The sequence below is a fragment of the Ambystoma mexicanum genome, chromosome 6p (assembly GCF_040938575.1).
Source record: "Ambystoma mexicanum isolate Mex_15411 chromosome 6p, UKY_AmexF1_1, whole genome shotgun sequence".
Taxonomy (NCBI): domain Eukaryota; kingdom Metazoa; phylum Chordata; class Amphibia; order Caudata; family Ambystomatidae; genus Ambystoma; species Ambystoma mexicanum.
Window position 1 is genome coordinate 1,418,504,230 of NC_090935.1, and position 24,502 is coordinate 1,418,528,731.

General features: G+C 47.7%; 1 protein-coding gene across 3 annotated transcripts in view; it reads left to right on the plus strand.

Annotated features, from left to right (window-relative positions):
- PLAC8 (placenta associated 8) overlaps positions 1 to 24,502 on the plus strand; it is a 97,904-nt gene that overhangs the window by 59,341 nt on the left and 14,061 nt on the right. For all 3 annotated transcript variants that reach the window (XM_069626561.1, XM_069626562.1, XM_069626560.1), the window contains exon 2: positions 7,095 to 7,226. In XM_069626561.1, the coding sequence (XP_069482662.1) occupies positions 7,121 to 7,226 (106 nt within the window). In that variant the 5' untranslated portion in view covers positions 7,095 to 7,120. The remainder of the gene's footprint in view (positions 1 to 7,094; positions 7,227 to 24,502) is intronic.

Here is a 24,502-nt window from a genome sequence, read left to right on the forward strand (position 1 = left end):
ATACAAAAGTAAATGAATCATACAATGATCAATGCAAGGTTTGTTTTGGTCGCAGGAACTATACCAGTTCATTATGTGCGGCTAAGTATTTGCATAAGTTGCAGAAATGTATAAATGATGTGACTAAAATCTGAACATGTGACTCGTCCCTTGGATGTTCTGTCTTGCACGAGAGGGAAACATGCTTACATTATAGACTGGACCCCCGAAGGATGCAATTCGATGACAATAGACAAAGATGAAAATAAATAGATCTATTGATAGCATAGCAATGGAAACTCAAGTCAATAGCAATGAGACCAATGAACATAGCACTATTGTGTACTCTACTCGCAAATAGATAGAAATTTAAAAATCTGCGAAATATGACTAGGATACATGGCCTTACCTTGACCAACAAACAGTTGGATTCAGCAAGCAGAGCAGTGTGTTGCAGGAGAAGAGGTGGGTGGCCACAGGTAGCACACTGATGGGTTTGCTCTAAGCGGTCACAGAAGTTCACAGAAGTTCACGGATAGCACGACGACGAGTAAATTAGCGTAGATCTCAGTGGTTGCCAGGTAGCACGTTCAGGGGTTGACTTGCAAAGCACAAAGATGTTCTCATGAGACATATCAAGTGGTTTATAAAGTATTAGAAACAGGGGTGTGTTTGTGAATGAATGACGTATGTATGTCGTGGTATTAGAGGGGCGGCCTGCTTCAAGGGGAGGCCTGGCTGGAGACACGGGGTCTGGGGAGGCCATGTGACCGATGGCCCCTTGGCGTGGGATACCTTTTGAAGTGTACATGTAGTTTGGCACCTTGGCCTTTCGCGCCCCTGACTGCGCGCATCCACTGGCGCGAACCGCCTTTGATAGAGGGGGGGTGGGCTGGATGGGCCTGGGGCGTGCAGATAAGGCACAGGAAGACTGCTGAATGGAGACACACTTATGTGGATTGCAGGGGGGCGGCCTGCCTCAGGGGAGGCCTGCCTGGAGACACAGGGTCTGAGGAGACCATGTGAACGATGGCCCCTGGGCGTAAGATACCTTTTGAAGTGTTTGGCACCTTGGCCGTTCGCGCCCAGACAGCCCCACATGCCAGCGCTCATCCACGGGTGCGAACTGCCTTTGATAGGGGGGGTGGATGGATGGGCCGGTGGGCGTGCAGATAAGTGTGTGGTAACAAGGGGTCATCAGGCCAGTCTCGATGGCCCCTCTTATGCTTTACTTCTCAGTAGAAACTCGGACCAAGTGCCTCCAGTAGTGGGTTCACCCCTTGCCCTTATGTGATAACTCTGGTTGACAATCGCGTAGATGGAACCACTGAGCATGACTCTTCCTCTGAGATCACTGTCCTGCATGTGAACCAGCCTGAACTAAGCACATCGCTCGTTCATCTCCATAAACGTGTCCTTGCCCACACACCCTCGCCAGTGGAAACTTACTGCCATTGTGACCCTGTGTACCTGCAAGATATTCTCTTCAAGTGCCAGACCACTGACCACGACATGATGCCCACCTAGCAGATGCCGAATTAACATTATACCCCTACAGCAGTATATCGTTGCTTATCAATAACAAATGCCACATACCAGAGAGTCTTGTGAGCACAGACCCACACTTCAACCGGTGTATTACAGTGGTCAAGACCTTTAACCTAAGGCCTGTATAATCCAATGTTAATTGTTAGTATAGATATATGTGTGACTTTTTTAGAGACATAACCTACTGAAAGACTTTGAACAAGTGTTATTTAGTGCATGCATTATCGAGAATATTTTATGTTAGCTTAGATAGTGACCACCCTGCTTCACAGCGACCAGACCTTCACCCATTCAGAGCACAGATGTCTGACGTCCATCCTTGAATGGAGACACACTTGATTCATTTAAAAAAATCGAAACAACCGTTGTTAAAATATATGTGGTGTTTTATTTTGTATCTTATTTTCATGACACAAAAATACAAGACTTTAAAGATTATACAGGTCAGGTTGCAGCACGGCGAGAGGAAATCCCCTGTACTGACCGCTATCACTCAGGAACATTTCTCTTATGGCACGAACGGCACAGGCGGGTATCACTCTTCGAACGCGGTGTCCAAGCCTCCCGTGGAGCCACCATGTAAAGGAACGATAGGCCACCAGCCTGTACCACCTGTGAAAAGGAATGAAACAAACTGTTTTTAAATGACCAAGATACGTTTAATAAACGTTTGTTGCCAATGACAATTCTTGTAACTAATGGCATTCTGCACGGACAAATGCTATCTAGGCAATGCACACTATTAAACGACTTACATGCGTTACAATGATATGTAGATGTAATTTTGGATATAGTAGAAGAACATGAAATAGGAGTGGCATGACAAGCAGAGTATACTTACTCGTTACTCGGATTACGAGGACGAACAGTTGCGCGAAGTTTGTGCATAAGCACCATCATTATTCTCAACATGGCCCGTGTGAGGCAGGCTGCCCTGAAGTCTGGCAGCTCGGTGATGCATTGCGGTCGTGGCTCGCCTTCCGAAATGTAGGACAGGCATCCCGAGTTTTCTCGGCAGCAGCAGTTCTCCTCCTCGGTTGGCATTAGCTTGCACCGATTGCATGTGCACCAGGTGGAGACGCCGTCCATGCGACTAGGCCCAGGCTCTTCATCTGTTGATTCGTCCTGCCAACTGCCGTCCAAATCCCCATCGTTTTCGCGTGCTTCCCTTTCCAGTAGTTCCTCCTCGGTATTGAAGTGGGAGAATGGAAAAACAGGCTCCCGTCCTCCCCCTCTCGCGCTTGGCCTAGAGGATCACGGCCTAGACACCCGCCACGAGAGGAGTTTGCCTACCTACCAGACGACCAAATACCCTGGTACAAGAACATACGGATGTGCCCACCTACCTGCCCAGCAGCCCGCCCTGTCCATGCCGACACCTGCGGCATGGATCAACTCGACTAAAACCTACACGTCGTTAGAGATGCCATGACGACCTAGCCAACGGTTAGCACACCTGTGCAAACATGCACACCGGACACTCCCACACCAATCCACACGAAGGATATACTCAGTGCTATGACGTAGGCGACAGACATACCCACTGACGTGCATCTTTATTATTTTCCACATAGGCTCTCAAAATGCAGAAACGCAAGACGCATAATGAACTTATCTAAAAAGGCTTGCTCACACTTCTTCTAAGAACCATGTACCATAATGAAGAATATAACGGAGACACGATACTGAGGATAGAGCAATATGATACCGTAACCTAAAGCGCTCTGCATCAAACGGTTCCACCTATGCACCAGGCCCAAGTAGGCCGCAAGCAAAAGCTTCCATGAACATTGAATGAGCAAGAGCTCGGTTGCTGACCCTGCAGAATGAGCCCGGCGAAAGCACACCGCCAAGGGCACGATGTTGCAATCTCGCACGCCGCAAGCCAACGCCAAGGTCGCACCTGCAAGATAAACCAGGCACACAGTGAGAAAAACATTGTGCTGAACTTTGCCTCAAACACGGTCCCACCTCACGTGACAAAGCCAAACCTGACAGGATGCCAAGCCCAGGAGGAAGGAGACGCCTGAATCCCACGTTTCAAGACACAGGCAGATACAATTAAAAGACTCATTGGACATCTGCAGCAGTGGGAGTAGTCGACCTCCCAACATATGAATAAATCCTCACATTGTTTACACCTACCCATAGTAAAACATTGTTGCAAATGACAGGTGCACCGCGAGCTGAGAACAGCGATAGTCTCAGACTGGGGGGCTCGCGAGCGGACCAATCAGAACATGGGGCTCTTATCACTGACGCCATTAACATTGACCAATCCTCAGAGGTCTTCATGTAACAATTTTCATGTATCAAATTGAAGGGACAGCCCAAGTATATCACCTGACTAACCCTCAACCACTAACATCGTTCTCTATATGTATGCTATACTAACCCTACCACTCGAGTAACCAATCCAGAGTGGAAATAGGTTTTTTGCTAAACTTTCTAAGGTGACGCAAGTAACGCGTCATACTAAGGTAAAAAGGGCCTGCGTGCCCCACGATTGTGTGTGTGTCAGGACGGACGCGTACGATCCTTGACCCATCCCTGCCGTTTTGTCTAATAAACAGCAGAGTCACCTTGCTTCTTGCGTGTGTCTCATACTCTATCTCTTTTGGGATATACGGGAGGAGTTGGGGCCTCCCTGCCCGGAGGTCTGCGGATGGCCCGGCCGACCCCGGCAGAATTTCCCCCCTAGAGTATACTCGGGCTCGTACATGTAGGGCATTATTGTAGTCATTGTGTGGTAAACAAAGTAAAATAATTTACCGAGATGGTACAGGTGTTCACACGGGCTACAAGCGGCGAAGGTAGCTGACCAGAGCACAGAAACGAGTCACGAAATACTCTAAGTAACACAGAGACAGGAATGGAATCTAAAATCTGCTGCTGTGTGTTGTGAAACGGTCTGTTTATACTTATTGAGGAAAGAGGCGTCCTGCCATTTCCATGGCGACACGTCATTAGCTGAAGCGCAGCGAATATTGACACAAGATGTGCTTTGGCGTTGGGAAATGGGCGGTACGAGTCTGCTGATGACAGGCTCAGGGGCGGGGGAATTGATTTAGTGCCGCAGAAGCAGGTCCGCCAGGGCGATGCAGCAAGTGATAGGATTATCACAAAATGGCGGCTCCCTGGTGCCTGTTTTCGCGTGCGTTTAACGGACGAAAACTCGGGTAAGGTCCATCGGAAAGTTTTCTAAAATCGAGCCACTTAGGCTTAAAAAAACATGGCCGACCCGTAGGGACAATAAACAATTTTACTAGACCATGCCTTTAAGTCTGATAGCTGAATGAGGAGTTCCATACGTTGCAAGTTAATTTTTCTCCTTTTTTTGGTAGATAACACATAAGTGCTTCATGCATTTGGGGGTAGGAATTGGGAGGGAGGGGAGGGAAAAGGGAGAGGAAGCTGAGAGTAATGTTTAATTAAAGTTCATGTGACTGACGCTGATCTTGTTCTGTGATATATTGTTGTTTGGTATATGTTAAAACTAATAAAATAAACAAAATAAATGTTTTTAAAAGGATTATTAACTTCCGAAGTTTTATTGGATGTGAATTTTTTGGGCGCGATTCATGAAATAATTTGTGGGATTGCCAGCATGCTCTGCGTGTCTCTGCGAGCTGCCGAGTGCCTGGGGCGAGAGACCACGCAGGGCGTGGGCGAGGCCTACACAGAGGGTGGATTTGTGGGCAGAACATGAAAAATGGAGAACATGCCAAAAAGTGGGCGTTACGAGGGACGGCACGCAGGCAGTCCATGGCACGCCCACAAGTGCGCACGATATAGCATATTCATACAAAGCCCTCGCTCTCTCCGCCACCCGAAAGCAGGCATACAGACTTGCGCGGAGGATTCGTAACTTTGGAAGTGAGTTTGCTTGTTGGATTTAGGGGTGTGTGCAGGCAGACAGAGTTCCGATCATAGTTAGGGGTGTGTATGCACAGCATAGCAGGGTACAGGAACAGTTTACAGGGGGTTTGCATGCAGATTTTCACTGAGTGATAACCGGGTTCCGAAAACTCTTACACATGTTGTCGGGGTGCCAGTGACAGTCGTGGGGGACCCCGCAAAGGGTCCCCAAGGTGCAGGTCTGCTTGCGGGGGACCCCACACACTGTTTACATGGTGCAGCTAGGTGTGTCTGCGGAACACGCAAATATAGCTGTTTCTGGCTGTTTCGGTTTTGGTGGGGGTGTGTCAGGGGCGTTCCGGCTGCGACTTGCGAATACGGGTCACTTGCGTGGGGGATTCCATGAATACGCGGAGCACGCAGTGTTACTTCTGCACTCCGGATCACACAGGGTCCTTCTCGGCCCGCAGGCATTGCGGGATAAATGCACGCTTTTCTATGAATCGGGTCCTTTGTATTTTTCTAATGACATGGATAGTATTTAAAATGCTGTTGGCCATCAGCTGATATTACGAAAAGGTTGCTATACAATTAGCATTTGATAAGCAGGACTAAACCAGCACAAAAAGAAATGTGACTATATACTGTATAATACTTAATACAAAATAAAAAAAAAGACTACCTCTGCCCTTCAAGACATAAAGCTGGACCTTCAAACAAGTAAGCGCCATTCCTGGTTCGAGCAGTGCAGCTTCCTGTTCACTAAGATCTGCTCTGGGAGATCACTGACATGTTATCATATTCTACAGCAGAACATTAGTCCTCAATATCTGAATTTTGCATATCAGCAAGTCTAATAAGCTAGCCGGGTTGTCATAGATCCCAAGTTGTCCCATGGCATGTGCCAGTTGTTCATCCAGTCCTGTTTTTATCTCTGCCTTATGGTTTGTCACTTTGCTTTTCACACAATGCGTTAAAAAATGCAGGTTGCAGTATACAAAGAAAGAAACACGCTTGGTTGGGCTATTAATACTGGAGATGGGACTAGTTAAGATGTGTGGACGTGCCTAGTCTGTTCTAGGAAAAGTAGAAGTCTTTTTTGTAGATATCCAACAGGAAGTGGCCCTTCACACTGAGGCGGAGAACAGACTTTCCTAATCCATTTTAACGTTGCTGGTTCTTTGACTGCGCTCTTAGGGCCTCACCATCATGTGATGACTGGTATTGTCTCTTTGGACAGTTGCACCCTGACCATGCCACTGGAAACCTTAATTTCTGCCTGCATACAAATACTTCCAAAAATATTTCTAGCGTTATATTAAGTATAAACTCCAGAATATCGTGGGGTATATTTCTAGCGTCATTATTTTTGGGAAAGCAGTGTAAACTCCAGAATATCGTGGGGTTATTGGAGTCATTTACACCATTTAAAAATAATGGGTATGTTTGCATGGCAGGATCTTTGGCAGGTGCAGAAATATTTTTGGGCAGCAACAGGTGGGCACAAGTGTCATGGTCTTGCTCTGAAAGATTACAGGGATGCACATCTCAGTCAGTCAAAAAAAAGTTTCTTTTGAAATGCATCTTGAAACACCATTTTGCTTTATAGCCGCATTATAAATGTTCAATAAATTCATTAAAATATATATATATATCTCTAAGAAGATTCAAAGATTGTTTCATCTTTTAATGTATTCTCTTGTTTCTAGCCCGCAGGCTCTAAAACGCTTCCAACATGGCCGCCATCACTATGCAGCCTCAATTTGTTGTTCCTGCTATCCGGGTTGTGCAGAGCGAGTGGCAGAGCGACGTGTGCGACTGTTGCACCGACTGCGGAGTATGTAAGTCATTGCATACATTGAGCTTCTCCACACCGTTCTGATGCTTCTCCTATGCATGCAAGCTCTACAAGCGCACACCTTCTTTTTAGTTTGTTTACAGGGGTTCTTTATTTGGAACTTGTTATATACTGTGGGTGGTGTCACGGTACTCCGAAATGCCTAAACAAATATTTCGATTGCATTAACATTCCAATTTGGAAGTGTGGGCACAAAAATAGACGCACCTGTGAGTATTGTAACACCACGAGCTAGACCAATCTGATGCACTTTGTTGTACTGGAGAAAAGGAGCATGAAACTGAAGTGGTTTTGTGTGATTTGGTCGAGTTTTTGTTGTCGAATTCGATTATTATATTTGTTTAATTTATATGTGGCGGAGAGCCCCGCACCTCCCTCCAACCTCACCCTTATTTTATTATCACGATTACTCCCCCACACATATATTTGCGGCAAAATTAATCTAAATAAATTAGACAAATTTGAATTAGACGGAATTCTGCTGCGATGTAATTTGCCTTTCCTAGAAAAAGGTCACTCGTACATTTAGAGAATGTGTGCCGTCGCCATTAGCTGGTATTACGAAAAGGTTGCCATACAATTAGAATTTGATCAGCAGGAAGTAAACCAGCACAAGAAGAAATGTGACTAGAATTGAAAACTCTTGAGAACAGGGATTCACCGCTGCATTTTAAAGGCTGGTAAATTATTAAGTTGGGTCTAAGGAATTCCTGCATAAAGTACTAATTAAGGCACCAGAAACTGCTCCACGGTCCACCCTTGGAAGGTATGGGGGTCTCGGTAGAAGTAGTTGAAATCTAAAAAAGGAGGCCTTGACAGCCCCCCCACTTGAAGGTTAACACCTACTTGCTTAAAATATCCTACATTCTTAACATTTTATATAATCGAAAGTAAGGGAGGTAGCAGGGAAAAAGATGCATCCTTGAGTAGGTGAGAAAGACGCAGAAGGAACCCCTCTGCTTTAGATGGATTTCATTTGAGACCTTTGAGAAGCAGCTCATTTTCCACTTCCTTCAAACAGGAAGTAAGGTTTGGAAAGTCATCATATGGGCCGGATGCTTTCAGATACGCCAAGGAATTGTCAGAGTAAGAATTAAATTGCACATTCACATTAGCCAAAAAGGCTAGTGGAAGTTGACAGTAAAAAAGAGAGAACTAAGACGGGAACCCTGCAGCACACCATAGGGAACAGAAATAAAATTTGATGCAAAAGGCCCACCTTGACAGGCTGATTTCGTTTGTTTAGAAAAGAGCGGGATCTTGCGAGGCCCGTATCAGATACACAAGCAACAGCCTGAAGCAGAGAGAGCAGTGTGATGCGGACGACGCTATCCAATGCTGCTGAGTCTCACAACGCTTGTGCTGCTAGGTTGCCACCAAACCTGCCCTATGTGTGGAGAAAGTTGTCCAGTAACGAGTGTTATGAAGGAATTAAAATGGATGATCTCACTCTAAAGAAAACAGTGTTCATCAAGGCAACATAAATGTTCTCAGCCAGCCGGGCTTCCCAAAAGATTCAAAAACTATTTTGTGAGGGGCTCCTTTCCCCTAGACTATTCTTGATCCAAAATATCAATAATTTACTATTAACTAAAGTTCCAACTTCAGGAAATGGCTCTTTCTGGATTTCCAGAATCTAGCTTCTCAAAAAAATTATTCCAATAATGTCCGTCCCCAAGGAGGCCAAGAGGATATTTCTCTCTCTCCTTGGTTATATTACAATATGGGTGCAGGTCCCAGGCTCGCGAAGGGGGAACAAGGGGGCTTGGTTTACTCTCCTGCCACATGTCTGTGTTCCTGCTTAACTGTCTCTACATCCTCTAGGGTTCCAGACCCTCTCAGTGTGCCTCTTTCAGGTGGGTGCGGGTCCCAGACGTGGACTGCGGTGACATAGTGACTTGGTATACTCTTCTGCCAAGTATATGTGTTTCTTTTAAGTCTCTCTGCAGGGGTTGGCTTCCCTGACCCTGTTAGCCATTCACTCTCAATGATTCCGGTATTCTCAAATGGTCGCAGGTCCCAGACTCGCAACTATGTCTCTAATCTGCTTGGTTTACTCTCCTGCCAAGCTTATATCCTCTTGACACCTTCAGGGTCCCAGACCCCCCTTCTCTGGTTTTCGTATGGGTGCGGGTCCCAGACTTGCACCAATGTCCCTTGTTTGCTTGGTTTTCTCTTTCTTCATGGACCTCCAGCACCACATGAGCCATCCATGTACCTGACCATATGGTTCACATCTTCCAACTGGCGTAGCTCTGGTGTGAGGCTTCAGTGTTACTCGGCTATGCTCTTCGTTCTGCAGCAGTTCCGCCAATCACTCCTCCTTCTGAGTCGGGACTTTGTCGGGAAACACATTGCTTTCCTCAGCAACGACTCTGCCAACAGCCTGCTGCTTCCCGGGTTGCAGTTGCTGTGGTGTGCAACTCCTTAGTTCTTAGGATGCCCAGAGGGGTCCCCAGACAGTGTGGCAGGTGGTCCCATCTCCCTGGGCTACCGTTTAGCTTCCGCTCTGATTTGAGAACGGCGTCCTGCAGGTTGCCAGGTTGGCGTCTCTGCAGCATCCTCATTGGAAAATGGCTCTTCTCTTCCATCTCTACTGACAGGGTTTTAATTTCCTGATTGTACAGTTCTGTGCAATCAAATGTTGTGAACGACTAGATCATCTACTGCAGTTCTCTGGAGTGTTCAGTGCACTCCTGGTCCTCTTGTTCTTCACAGTACTTGGGTATGATTTATATAGAAACTGGATTATGTTCCCTGGTGTTTTGGTTACAGCTGAATTATTAGGTAGGCTGACTGTACAAAAAAGGATGTTAATTCTATTTGAAGATGATATGGGGAGGTTGGTCATTGGCAAGGGGGGGGGCTGTGATAAAGCAGGACTATACCATGTCTCCTAAAGATGATCGTCCCTAGTGCTATAAGGGCCTTCCCCTCCCAGGTGATCCTCCCACTGTGCACCACCCCCAGAGGATTATTGTACTGTGGATGCACCTCCCTTGTCCCCTGGGAAAGGTCTCCCCCTAGAGGAAATGGGACGACATCCACAGATTAGTCACAGTGGGTAAATATCCAAACATCATCTATAAGCTTGTATCCCTTCTCACATGCCATGTCTCCCTACCTGTACACTAATGCAATAGTTATGGCTTATAGGTGGCGCTGTAGTACCACAAAATAGTAAAAACTAACAAAATATTCAATTAAGCTAAAAGAAATGCACCCAACTCATAAAAACACTACTGGCTCACCCCGTTTAGGGGAAAATACAGAGCAAGCTGACTTTAAAGCAAAGGGGCACCCTGACTTTGTAGACATGGGTACGAAAAACAGGTAAGCAACTGCTCTTCTACTTGTTTCCTCTGCCCAAGCGACAGCAAGCAGACACGTTATATAAAAAGGAAAGCTGGGAGGAATTCTGAACACTTTTAAATGAGGATGGATTTTGAACTGTGGTTCCTCTGGGAACAACGCCCTGGACTGGCCTGCTGGCAGCTTTATAGGGATGAGAGTGATGTGGAAAGAGTGATTCCTCTTGGGCTGAGGCTGGGCTCTGCCGAGGGTTCTTTTGCATACTCCAGTCATGCATACCTTTAACAACCTGTATGATGGGAATACCTAGAAAATACCTGCCTGGTGCATGCACTGGGAGAAACGGTTGGCTTCCTAATGCTAGTTTTCTAAGATGTTAAGAGTGCATGCTGCTCTGTGCAGACAGTAATTGCATTCCCTGAAGCCAGTCCAGTGGCTCATTCTAGGGCCAAGATCTAGACTATATGGGCCCAGGCAATGGGCGATGAGTTGGCATGTGGTTAATGTCTGCACAAGTGGGCCAGCTGGAGGATGCAGGGCACTGTGCAGCTGATAAGGTCGACAAAAATATGTAAAGTGCAACTTGATCCTAAACACTTGGGGCTGGACACTAATAGGCTCCCCCATTTAGTTACCCTGGGCCTCATTAGAAGTACAGCGTTGTGGGTACAAACAACAGTAATGCAGCAGTAATTCAGTTACTGCTGCATTACCACACCGCTGTTCTATGAGTTTAGCGGTATGTGGAGGATTTACCTCCAGAAATAAACTGGAGTTCAATCTTCTACCTTACTGTCAAAATCGTCACAGCAACCAAAATCCCCATGGGGTTCAAAAATGGGGAATTACATCGCACTTCCACCACTTGTAATTCTGCGGCAAATTCGCGAGACCAAATGGCAGTAACAGTAATCGATTTTGACAGTAATTTGGCAGATTTACTGTCAAATTACTGCCAAACGCATGAGGCGGATGATTTGTGCCAGCTGTGGTAGATGGTTTTGTTATCATTTATAAAAGTCACAGTTTGACAGGAAATTGTAGATGTTCAGGAAATCAGCCACATGATGCGTCCTTGTCCAATGAACCCCGAAGCTCCTTTTTTGAGGCAATTTTCACTAACGGAAGCCTAATGTACGAGGTTATGTTCCACACTCTGCTCACTCGCCTTGCATAGTATGAACCAGGGCCTTACAAAGAGATGCCAGGCTCCCAGGTGAGTGATGCGGTTATTTAACTCCCTAAAAGGAGGTTAATCCTCCAAACAAAGATACATAGGGTGCAGATGGTGGTTGCGTGCGTGACCTCGTATGCCACCTGCCTGACCTCGTATGCCACCTGCACTGCTCAGGTGCTGTGTTCAGACAAGTGCTAAATCCACCACCTTACACAAAGAATACCATTGCTATCGTGGTGCCTAATCGGAAGACTGCCAACGTCATGATAAGAGCTCTTTTCATAATGGGAATTTACTAGATAGAAAGAATATATGTAGGTTACATGGGAAATGGCTACTTTCAATTTTTAAACCATATTTTTACTGGGCTAAAATATGTCAGTTGAGAATGAGAGTTGAGTATTTACTTGCTAAAAGGTGTTCTTTTCCTCGCAACACCCGTAAATTAGGAGTAAAGTACTCTTAATTCAAATTCTTATCTTGGGCCCTACAAGCGCTGAAGTGTGGTGCTGTGGTGATAAGATTTGTGCTGCGCACTCGCACCCTGGGAGATCTCCTGGCGCTTACCGAGGACACCTAACAGAGAGGACATGGGGTTGCATTTTATAAACTGTGCCAGCTGCTGCACATTGAGAGTGATGCGTGACATTTTCTGTGTTGTTTTGTTCCAGTGGGGCAGAATTGCAGAGGGAAAAATTGCAGATTGTAGGTAACGTTTTCAGCTATATATTTGGGCGATGATAGCTATCGGCTAGTGCACGAGACAGAGGTCGCCCTGGTCTCATTTATGTTAAAGAAGGCCCATTTTCAGAGTTCTCATGAATTTGTGATGGTAGGGTCTGAATTCTGGATGGTTGGTTGTTCCAAGCGCCACTGAGCATGATTTTTTTCACCGATGGGGGGGGGGTCTTCGTTCACTTGAATTTATGTATTTCTTGACCAAATGTATCGGTATTAGCATAATTGACATAAAACATTTGATCACACTTTTCTGAAATGAAATATATGTATATATATACACATGGGGTGGGTAAGGGCATAGATTTGGTCGAGGGGAAGGGGGGGTACCGTGGGGTCTCCCCCCTTATTTTAGACCGAAAAAAGGTCAAATAAATTCATTCAAATGTGGTTAGGTGAAATGTTTTATGTCAAACAGACCCAAACCAATGTATCACTTGTAAAAATACTTTTCCTAAGTGAGAACCGCAGAAGGACAATTTGTGGAAGATCAGGAGCACGCCTGCCCAACCACTAGAGAGAGTGAACCTTGGAAGGGTGGAGGTACAAACATGTAAGCATTGTTTTGGTGTCTGAGTAGAGACAGGATGAACAGGAGATTATAGGCGGTGCAAGACACCCCAAAGGCATGAGTCTGTTGCGACCCCGTTGAGAGGGAAGGGATGGCTGAAAGTTGGGGGCCAGTGCCAGAACCTTGAGACAGGGAGTTGGTGAAAGAGTAGATTTAAAACCTCTAAACTCTGAGGCTACCAGCCCGCTTGGTGGACATTCTGCGGTTTTGTTCCCCACTATGTAACGCAAGTTATGTGTTGTTTCCCAGGCCTAATATGCAGGTGCACTGTGCCCAGAGACCCCAGAACGTGGCATGCTGATGGCACTGCAGGAATTGCAGGCCCTAACGCAGAATGAGTACTACAAGCAGCCAGACTTGTTTCTAGAATTGCGGCTTACCATGATCCCTCACCATTGGCTATGCTGGCTAGGGCTGATGGGATTTGTAGGCCAAAATATCTGGAGAGCCACAGGTTGCCCATCACTCCTCTGTGGGTATTCAAATCTGTATCCTCTCCCCGCATATTCTTTAGACTGTACCCTTCACACTCAATTCAGGGATCTTGAAGCTCCAGCTCTCCAGATGTTTTGGACTACAACTCTCAGGATTCCTCATCATTGACTATGCTAGGTAGGCTGCTGGGAGTCGTAGTCCAAAACATACAGCGAACCATCTGTTACAGGCCCCAGTTTTAATTATATCAATATTATTGCATTTTATTACTGTATCCCCTGATTGTACAGCGCTCCATTGCCTCCCAGCTAGGTTTGCGCTTTATAAAAACCCAATACATACATACAACGTGGCACCTTCAAAAGAAGCACATTTGCCGAAATGCAAACCACGACAAGGAGTGTAGCCATGATCAAGGCCTGGTCTGTCCCTGATTGATGCATCACAAAACGGAGGATGGGCACAGTACTCTGGGCTGAGCAGCAGGTTACTCTCTGGACCCATTGCCCCGACAGACCAGAGGTAGCCCCTGGACCCATTGCCCTGACAGTCAGAAGGAGTGCACCTGGACCCATTGCCCTGACAGTCAGAAGGAGGGCCCCTGGACCCGTTGCCCTGACAGTCTTAGGGAGGGCCTTTGGACCCATTACCCTGACAGTCAGAAGGAGGGCCCTTGGACCCATTGCCCTTACAGTCAGAAGGAGGGCCCTTGGAGCCATTGCCCTTACAGTCAGAAAGAGGGCCCCTGGACCCATTGCCCTGACAGTCAGAAGGAAGGCCCCTGCACCCATTACCCTGACAGTCAGAAGGAGGGCACCTGGACCCATTTCCCTGACAGTCAGGAGGACCCCTGGACCCATTGCCCTGACAGTCGGAAGGAGGGCCCTTTGCCCTTGGACCTATTACCCTGACAGTTAGAAGGAGGGCCCCTGGACCCATTGCCCTGACAGTGAGAAGGAGGGCACCTGGACCCATTTCCCTGACAGTCAGAAGGAGGGCCCCTGGACCCATAGCCCTGACAATCAGAAGGAGGGCCCCTAGGCCCATTGCCCTGACAGTCAGAAGGGGGGCCCTTGGACCCATTGCCCTGACAGTCAGAAGGAGGGCCCTTTGCCCTTGGACCCATTGCCCTGACAGTCAGAAGGAAGGCCATTGGGCCCATTGCCCTGACAGTCAGAAGGAGCCATTGTACGCTCTTTCCTTCTTAACAATCGAGACATCCATGTGACAGGTGTGGTTTCCTTATCTGAGGACAGGCACACTGCTGCCTGGAAAGATAAACACATGAGCCATTAAAAGGGGGCAAGGGGCAAAAAACGAACCTGTGACAGTTAATCCCTTTGTAAACAATGAATGTTTGAAACAGATGCAATATGTTTCGATATTACGAGACACGCTTGTCTTTAGCAGACTGCCGGTGTGCGCGAATGTGGGACCCTACATACTTGCTACAGGTGCGGTATAGGTATATTTTCCATTGGCGAAGATACAGCGGACCTGTATACAGCATGTGAGCTGGCATCCCGAGCCCACCGCTACAGCAAGCGCTACACATGCAGCAGTCGCTATTGCAGAGGGGTGCTTCTTCAAGCATACTCTTCTGCCAGCACCATGTTTTAATAGTGCTTTTTATGGCATTCGCCTATCCCCCTGTAGTTCGCTTTCCATGATCTACCTTTATTGAGGCATCACAACGCTTTAGCTTTTGTTCGGTCGCGTTATAAATAACTTACGTTTTTGGCCCATTTCTTGAAGCCCACCCCTTCCCACATTTCATTTATATTAGCGGTTCTAGGCGCAGCCCCCTTGATGACCTGCGATGTCCTGCTCCCATGCCAAACAGACGTGGGCAGTAAAAACACATTTATTTAGAAGTAATGTTTGTTCTGAAACACTTTCATTCCATAGATAAGGAGACATTCATACAAGATGTGGAAAATATTAAATTGCTTCATAAATAGTCTTCTTTCCCCTCCTGCCATTTCTGTCTCTTACTGTTTGTTAGAGCCTTCTGGCTCTTCAAATAAAGGACGCACACCAAGGGATTATGTGTACGTCTTTTTTATTCACGGACTTAACAGGATACTAACTTTACTTTCCCCTTTCCAACACCTCCCTCCTCCCTGACCCACGTGTCCCTCTCCCCTCATGCCTGCCTCTGTCTTAAAGGCGCAGGAGCCTTCTAACAACACCCCCGGACAAATGTCTTTTCCTCACTTCAGCATTCTTCAACAAGCCTCATCGGCTTCCTGATGCGGGCAGACACTGGGGCCATCACTTAGACCCGCCTCAGGAGTGTCAGCAGTCACTTCTATGCGGCGACGCGGCGGTCCAGGAGGAATTCACAGATCGTCCCTGGACTCACAAGGCTCTGGGTCCGGATTGAAAGGCAGAGGCCTCTCATTCTCTCTCTTCACAACATGTTTAAACAGCGAGCTATTCCATGTTACTTCTTTCTCAGAGTTCACGGCGGTGACCATGGTCCATTTTATGGCGGTGACCTGTACGGGATTCAGGACGAACCGGGAGTCCGTCTTTCTGGTTGTAGTTGCTGGACTAACACTTCATCCCCAATGTGGAATTCTTTCATCCGGGCTCCTCTTCTTTCATCTGTCTCCACCCAAGCTCTTCCCTTCCGCTTAGTGTTTCTTCTTATGACCTATTGATCAGCATCTGGCTGGCTTAGCGGGTGCCTTACAATGCAGGTGCGCACCTGATACTTCATCATCAGCTCTGCCGGGGTCTTATTTGTGGCTTCGTGAGGCATGTTGTGGTAGTCCCGTAGCAGTCGACGCAGCGCTTGATAAGGGTCAGCCCATTCAAGGCGGGCCCTTTGTATAGTTTTCTTGATCAAGGCCATGAACCTCTCGGCCATCCCATTAGCTTGTGGCCAGCGGGGAGTAATTTTCTGGTGGGCAAACCCCATATGCTTTGCAAAGGCTGCAAACTCATGACCACGAAATGGTGGACCATTGTCTGACTTGATCGTGTCTGGGATTCCCCACTCGCGAATGACTTCATCGAAGATCACTGCCACCTGGGCAAAAGAGGTGGATGTTGACTTCTTCACAATTGGGAATCTCGAGTGTTCACCTATGAAGAGTAGCAGATATTCTTTTGATTCAAGCGGACCATAGAAGCCTATGACCACCAGCAGCCTCTAACACTGTTAACACACACAGTAACCCACACTGGCATCCGGGCCATGAGACTTGCTCATTCTTTGTACAGGGCCCCCAGGCTCCTCTTCCAGTTACTGAATATTTTCTCGCGAGGCAACGGTTTGCTGGGCTTCTACTAATTTCTGGCAGAGATTTGTGGTGTCCTAATGAATTTAGGACTCTTCCAATTGTCCTCTCGATGCAGTTCTGGTTATGGTCAGGTTCAGGGTTTTTTCAAATTTGGGGAATTTTTGTTTCTCAACACTGTCCATGGCAAAGAAAATAGAGAAGAGGGGCAGTGTGAAGGCTTTGATTTATACAAGACTACGGCCTGATTACAAGTTTGGCAGTACTGGTGAAACAGCTGGTATTTTAGAATACCAGATTGTAACCCTGACCCAACTGCCAGCCTAATGGAGTGTTGCATGTCATAGTTACACAGGGAACAGGGCAAAATAAAACATGCCCACAAAATGGTTTGGAAAACAGTTTATTTGAAATGTGCTGGTGTCAGTGTTTACTATGTTACTGCAGCACACCTGATTATATGAAGGGACCACTCATAAGGGATCTTCTAGAATGTTCAGAGACTTGGACAATCACAAGCCACTACCTTGCCTGCAACAGTAGACTGTCCTAAGGGAACGAAGGAAGAGAGCAAAGCAACTGTTAAAACGGTTGAGTGAGCAGTTGCAGGAGGCTAGGGAGCCGGAGAACTGAATAGAGGCTCAATGGGGGCTGCAGACTCGAGCGGTTCTGCAGTGTCTGCGAGAACTCGCTAAGCCGGGCCGCATGTGCAGGGAGGTCAGGCAGGAGCTGGAGCCTGGGATGCATGCCTGGTTCAGCAAGGACACATGAGGCATCCAGGCTGCATGTCAGGTGGCAGCCCAGAGCCAAATGCTATGAGAAACATGCCGGCCACCCCTGGGCCAATTAGGCCAGACCTAGAAGATAACCTCCCCCGTCCAGGGCCGCATGACTGGTGCAGCCTGGAGAGAAAGAAGGTGGGCTGGCAGCATGGCAGCCTGCCCCCACGGTCAGACTGGATGGGCCCAGAAGATAATCCTCCCCACTCAGGCTGCATGCACGTGGATACCCTGGCACCAGATGGTGGCGACCTGCTGGGTGAATCAGCCCACCTCAGGGAGAGACAACGCAGGCCGTTGTTGCGTATTGAAACGCATGTTGTTACACATGCACGAGCCTCGTTCCGGCTCGCGCATGCACGTTTAATAAAGCAGACCCCGTGGGCTTCAGTAGCCGCCGGGACCCGGAAGTGCACAGACATGTCTGTGTGTCATTGAGTGTACGTACCGGAGTGTGTATGAATGGGCGGCCTGGGGCTATGAAACCAACATTGACGACGAAGAAAGTCACTGGAGAGGGGAAGGTGGATCCTTGGGAAAGCATCCCTTATTCAAAAGGATCTATCTGATGCCCGAACGGTGCCGATCCTGACGTGGCTATCGTAGCTGCCATTTTGAATTTTACTACGACGGTTGCGGCCCTCACGGGTGCTCGTGCGCCGTTCTGTAGTTAATTGGAACCATGTTTGGACATTCTACAGCTGCTTCACCACGGATAGCTGCAGATACTGAAAAAAAAGAAAACAAGAACATCTTCATGACCATCACATGGCTGTGGGCCCATCAGTGAGCCAATTCTGAAGGTGGGTGTTTCTTTGAGACAACCAGAAGACACTTCCATGGCCTGAGTGTGCAGCTACATCCAGGGAGTGGCAGACTTGCGGTCTTATAGTACACAGTGAGGTGCTTGTGCGGTCTGACAAGATGGATGATCCGGAAGATGCCACTGTCGCGCCAGTGCCACGAAGGCAGCAAGGAACATTAGCGCCCATGCTGGAATTCGACATGTCGGGGCCCCCGTCAAAACTGGGCCCCAAATGGCTATTGTGGGTGAAGGAACTGGAAATGTTTTTCAGAGCCACTGGCGAAACGGAGGATGACGCCAAGGTGGCGACCTTGCTGTACTCGGCAGGTTCGGAGGTGCATCGATTCTTTGAGTCTTTTAACTCACAAGCAACAACCTACACAGCCATCAAAACTGCCCTACAGAACCATTTTCTACACCAGGCAAATGTGGACTATGACAGATTTGTCATGTGTGCGGAGAGGCAGTTGAGTGAAGAGTCTCTGTACCAATTCTGTGGTAGGTTAAGGCAACTGGCTAGTACATGCGGGTGGGAAAATGAAGAAGGCATGAGACGCAACCAACTTCTTCAAGGATGCGGCTCGGGAAGTTGAGAAGACAAGTACTTAGGGAGCCTGGTCTGATATTGATCCAAATCCTGGATATGGGGCGAGCATATGGACTGGCAGAGAGCAGAGGGGCCCGTATGGAAGCAAATGTCCGCCTGGGGAGAAGTGAAGAAGCCTTTTCCCTAGGACGATCAGTGGCTGAAAAACAAAGGTGGGCACCGAAAAAGGCAGAAAATTATCAGAAGTCAGAGCCGCCGCAGCCATGTCAATATTGCGGATATGATCTCCCTCTTGCCGGGGAGTGCCCAGCAAAAACAAGAATATGGCTGATGCAGAGTGCCAGGACATTACGCTAGGGTATGCAGGGCAGCGGTATCAGTGGCTGCATCCCGAGGTCCCGCAAGGGTTAGCAGTGGCACCCCGAGAATATCAAAGAATGTTGCTGCAATAGAACAAGACCTGCAAGAATTGGACATAGCGGAAGAGGAGGAAGACGTATTCTTCATATCTAACATAGCATCTGGCATACGAAAAAGACGTCAACCCACCTGTGTGGTCAGCATAGGAACAACGCCAACGCCGGTTATCATAGACACAAGGGCATCATTGTGTGTCCTAGCGATAGGGCATTATGAAGCTTTACCTGGCCCGCCAGCACTTGAAGACACAAAGGCTAGAATATATACTTTTGGTGGTGACACGCCGCTCCCTTTGAGAGTGGCATTCATATCAACCGTCACTCACAGACAGAATTCGGGGAAGATTCTTTGTTACGGAGATAAGCCCCCATTCACTCCTCAGCTGTGCAGCCTCGGAGGCGCTGGACCTTGTACACTTCGCAATGTCAGTGTATCTGACGGACATGGACCACATCATGGGGAAATACGCAGAAGTGTTTAGAGGCATAGGGAAATTGAAAGGGGAACCTATTCGACTTCATATAGACGAGTCAGTGAGACCCACGGCACTAAAACACAGGAGGAATCCTTTCCATCTGAGGGCACAAGTGGAGAAAGAGCTACAGACTCTGGTGGAAATGGACATTATTGAAAGAGTCGAAGGGCCGACTCCTTGGGTGTCCCCAATTGTGGTAGCAGCAAAGCCGAAGCAGCCAGGGGCGGTCAGGATATGTGTAGACATGAGGCTGCCCAACATGGCAATCAACCGAGAACGTCACTTAACGCCCACACTGGACGATATTGTGGGAGAACTTCAGGGCGCCAGGGTGTTCTCCAAATTAGATCTCCGATCAGGATACCATCAACTGGAATTACACCCTGAGTCCTGCTATATCACGACTTTTACCACACACGAGGGCCTATATCAGTTTAAGAGACTAAGCTTCGGCATCTCGTCAGCTGCTAAAGTGTTCCAAAACGTGATTAGAGGCGCCCTAGCAGGACTAAAGGGCATGATAAACCTAAGCGACGACATCTTGGTGTTTGCGTCATCTGAGGCAGAGCACATGAAAAGACTGGAAAGAACACTTGATAGAATCAAGAGCCTGGGCCTCACATTAAACAAGAGCAAATGTGAATTCTTCAAAGATCGGATTGAATTTTTTGGCTTTGTCTTCCATGCTGGGGGTATGTCCCCTGACCCGGAGAAAGTGCGGGACATCCAAGAAGCATCTCCCCCAGAGTCACCATCAGAGGTCAGGAGCTTTCTGGGGATGGCGAACTACTGTGGGAGGTTCATCCGTGGCCTGGCATCGCTGTCAGAGCCGTTGAGTGCCCTCACTCTGAGTGACGCCTTCTGGGAGTCGTCCACTAAAGAACAGCTGTCATTCAAGGAAATCAAGGCGGCGCTGACAGGCAGTGAGATAATGGCATATTTTGATCCTGAGAAGGAGTCCGAAATAGTGGTAGATGCCAGCCCAGTAGGTTTGGGGGCGGTGCTGCTTCAAGCGGACACACAGGGACATATGCACCCAATTGCTTATGCGAGCAAGGCGCTATCAGACACAGAAAAACGCTACTCGCAAATTGAAAGAGAAGCGCTGGCCATCCTATGGGGATGTAAACACTTCCGCTTATATATCCTGGGAAAGCCTGTTGCGGTAGTTACCGACCACAAGCCACTCATTCCTATTATGGCCGGCGGATCGTCCAAGCCCCTGCCTCAGATAGGGCGGTGGATGTTATCCCTAATATAGTATGGGGTGAACCTACATTATAGGCCGGGTACCAACAATCCGGCAGACTATTTATCTCGTCACGCTGGGTCAGGTCGGAAACAAGAAAAGCTGGAAGTGGTCGAGTGTGTCGAAATGGTCCGATATGTAGTGGAGGCAGCCATGCCGGTGGCACTAACGGTCCAGGAACTGGCAGAGGCCTCCAGGACGGATGAGGCCTTTCGGGTCATTGAAGCAGCCATGCACAGTAGTGATTGGAAAGATGTGCTTGCCAATAATTCCAGAAGAGAAAAGGGTGCCCAGCGGGACCTGCAAGAGCTGTGGCGGGCCAGGAATGATCTTTCGAAGTCAGAAGAAGGACTGATATTGAGGGGGCGCCAAATTGTTGTACCTCGCACACTGGTGGCAAAAGTGCTGGACCTTGCCCACACGGGGCACCATGGCGCGGCTAAGACAAAAACGCACTTACGGGCCAAGGTGTGGTTCCCGAACCTGGACGAGAGGGTAGAGGAGTTTGTCAATGCATTCGATGCCAAGCAGCTAGTCCAGCAGCAAGGGGACCCCAAATACAGTCCATGGAGAGGAGTGAACAGTCGTGGGGCACCGTGCATGCGAACTTTGGGTCCACGGGGTGGGGCACTTACTTCCTGGTGGTGGTGGACCAGTGGTCTCGTTACCCTGAAATTGAATTGGTGGAGTCAACTGCATGCGATCATACCATACTTGCACTGGAGAAAATCTTTGCAACCCATGGATTTCCGTATGAACTGTGCTCGGACAATGGTCCACCGTTTCAGGGCCAACAATTTGCCAAGTACTTTGAAGACCAGGGAATAAAACATCGAAAAGTGACCCCCCTCTGGCCTCGAGCCAATGGAGAGGCCGAAAGGTTCATGCAAACATTAAACAAAATATTAAAAATTTCTCTGAATGGGGAAGGGGAGCTACGGAAGAATCTGTTCGAAAATCCAGACAGCCGTACTGTACTGCATGCGCAGGGAAGCTCATAATGACAATGTGGCCTTGGAGGCCTCAACCCTCCCGGTGTGGAGATCGGGCAGGCGACATATCATGAGCACATGACCTAGACCCTGGCTGCCGCCTCAGAAAAGCCACGGAGCACCAGAGGATTGTGCCATACCCTCATGTGCGCCCACCTAGCAAGGTGGATCCTGGCCGTGGATCATAGAGAAACAATGGCTGTGGCTCGCCCGCATCAGAGCATGGACCTCAGACAACTGCAGCACCATTGAGGAAAAAGATCTAAACCACATTGCTACAGAGGAAAATATATAAACCATGCAGCCATATTGCTGTGCAGTTATGGGCCAAGCCCTTTCCAATAAGAGGCTGGATGGGAACTCACGGTAGCCACCTGCAGCAGACCAGGGGCTAAAGGCACACATGGCCTGATGCCATTAGAAGACAGCACAGTGAAGTTTTTACCTCCACCCAAAAGCATTAGCGCTTGCAGTAATATGAGATCCACATGAAGTCCTCTGAAACTCGAAAACGGGAATAACTTGAGGTTCTGTTACCGCATGTGGTAAATACATAACCATTTGGTGGTATTTCCTGAGGAAATATCACGAAACTCATAATCCGGTCCTATGTCTCCATTGAAATGTGTCACCTGAAGTGCTTCAGGAACCGGGCGGCTTTGAGGTGAAGTGATACAAAGAAAGAGCAATGCTGCAGTGATCATTTTCTAAGCCCTATCTTAGACCTGTACATCCCCTGAGGAAATGCTGGAGGGATCCGGAGCGGGCGGCGGGTTGGACAGTATAGGGGTGTAAAAGAGTGGCTCCCACCCTCCAGTATTTCGAAGATTTGGGGGAGGAGAAGCTCGCTGAACAATCCCCTGCATGTGGCAGCCACCGTAGCACTCCTGCAGCGGCAACGTATGGGTGGGCATCCTATTCTCCGCAGGAACAGCACCCGCATCCATCAACTGCACTGCTTCTCAAGCAATCTTTGGACATGACGTGCAGCTGTCAAATTACAGTCTGATCGCCAAATAATCCATTTGTTCTATCAGCCTGCTGGAACCAGTACTTGAATTTTGAACTGACTGATCTATTTTTTTAAATGCCATATCTTTGGATTCCACCGTTTTTAAGCAGGGTTCACAGGCTTTAATAGTTCTAAAGAGGTTAGAACTAGAAAGTCTATGCACCAACTCCTTCCAGAAGAAGTCCATAATTCTTTTTTGAATTTGTTTGATAGTGGTGTTCGGCACATGGACCCAGAGAGGTTGAAAGCGATATGAGACGAGGCAGTAGATTTATTTTGAGAGTCACCGTTCTGCCAAACCATGAGATGGCCTGATTTTGCTAAGAGTGAAGGTCATTCCTGGTAGCCACCAGGATTTTGGATGATTAGCTTAATATAGAGAAGAGCACTTAAGGCCAAGACACATGCCCAGATACTTCATACTATCATTAGCCAACTGAAATGAAGTAGAGCTTTTCAGAGGTTCCAGATCAGCAGATGCCACAGTTAGGTTCACCATCCCACTTTTGTAAGGTTAATCTGGAATCCCAAAATCTTTCGGAATTCCTACATCTGTAAAACAGTAGTGGCGAATTATCTGCTACTGTAAGCAGGATATCCTCTGCAAACAGTTCCACATTGTGCGAAACACCTTTATAACAGGCCTTTCTGGCAAGCTTGGGAAGCCTCGGCCTGATTGCTAATGGCTCCAGTGCTAGTGCAAATAATGGCAGCAACAGCAGAGTTCCCGCTCATTTTCCTACTGAGCGGTAGAAGGGATTTAACTGAACCCATTCAAAGCCATACGTGCCATTTGGGAGGAGTATCGTGCAAATACGCCACGTATAAAATTGTCACCCACACACAAATCCATCGCAACCCTTAGAAAAAGCCACTTGTCACAGCGAAAGCTTCCTGTACATCAAGAGCTCAGAGGACCGCCGGAAAAAGGGTCCTATGAGCTATATCAAAAGGATCTACTTCTTTCCTGATATTGTTGACAACCCATCTTACTATCACAAATCCAGACTGGTCTACCCCAATTATCCTGGGGAGAACATCCATTATAATTGCCAGTATCGTGGCATAAAGCTTTATGTCAACATTCAGCAATGCTATAGGAAGCACAGTTAGTTGGACCATGACCACCTTTAGGAAGTACAGAGGTCTTTTCTTCGCCCATAGTATCAGTAGCAATACCTTCCTTCCACAGGAAATTAGGCATGGAGCCTATAAATTGCCCACCGAAGGTCCTATAGGATAGGGCCAAGCAACCAGGGCATGGTGCTTTATTTATCTTTACGTCTATGATGACCACCCATATTTCATCTTTAGTGATCTTTCTACCAAACAGGCTCCCATCTTCTTCCTTCGCTGCCAGCATTTGAAAGTTTCAAAGCAAATCAGAAATGTCATCCTCTCCTACTCCTTGCGCAGAGTAAAACCTTTGGCACGCTAAGGCTTTATATCAGGAAAAGCCATCACAAATTCCTTCCAAACAATTTCTGATAATTGGAACA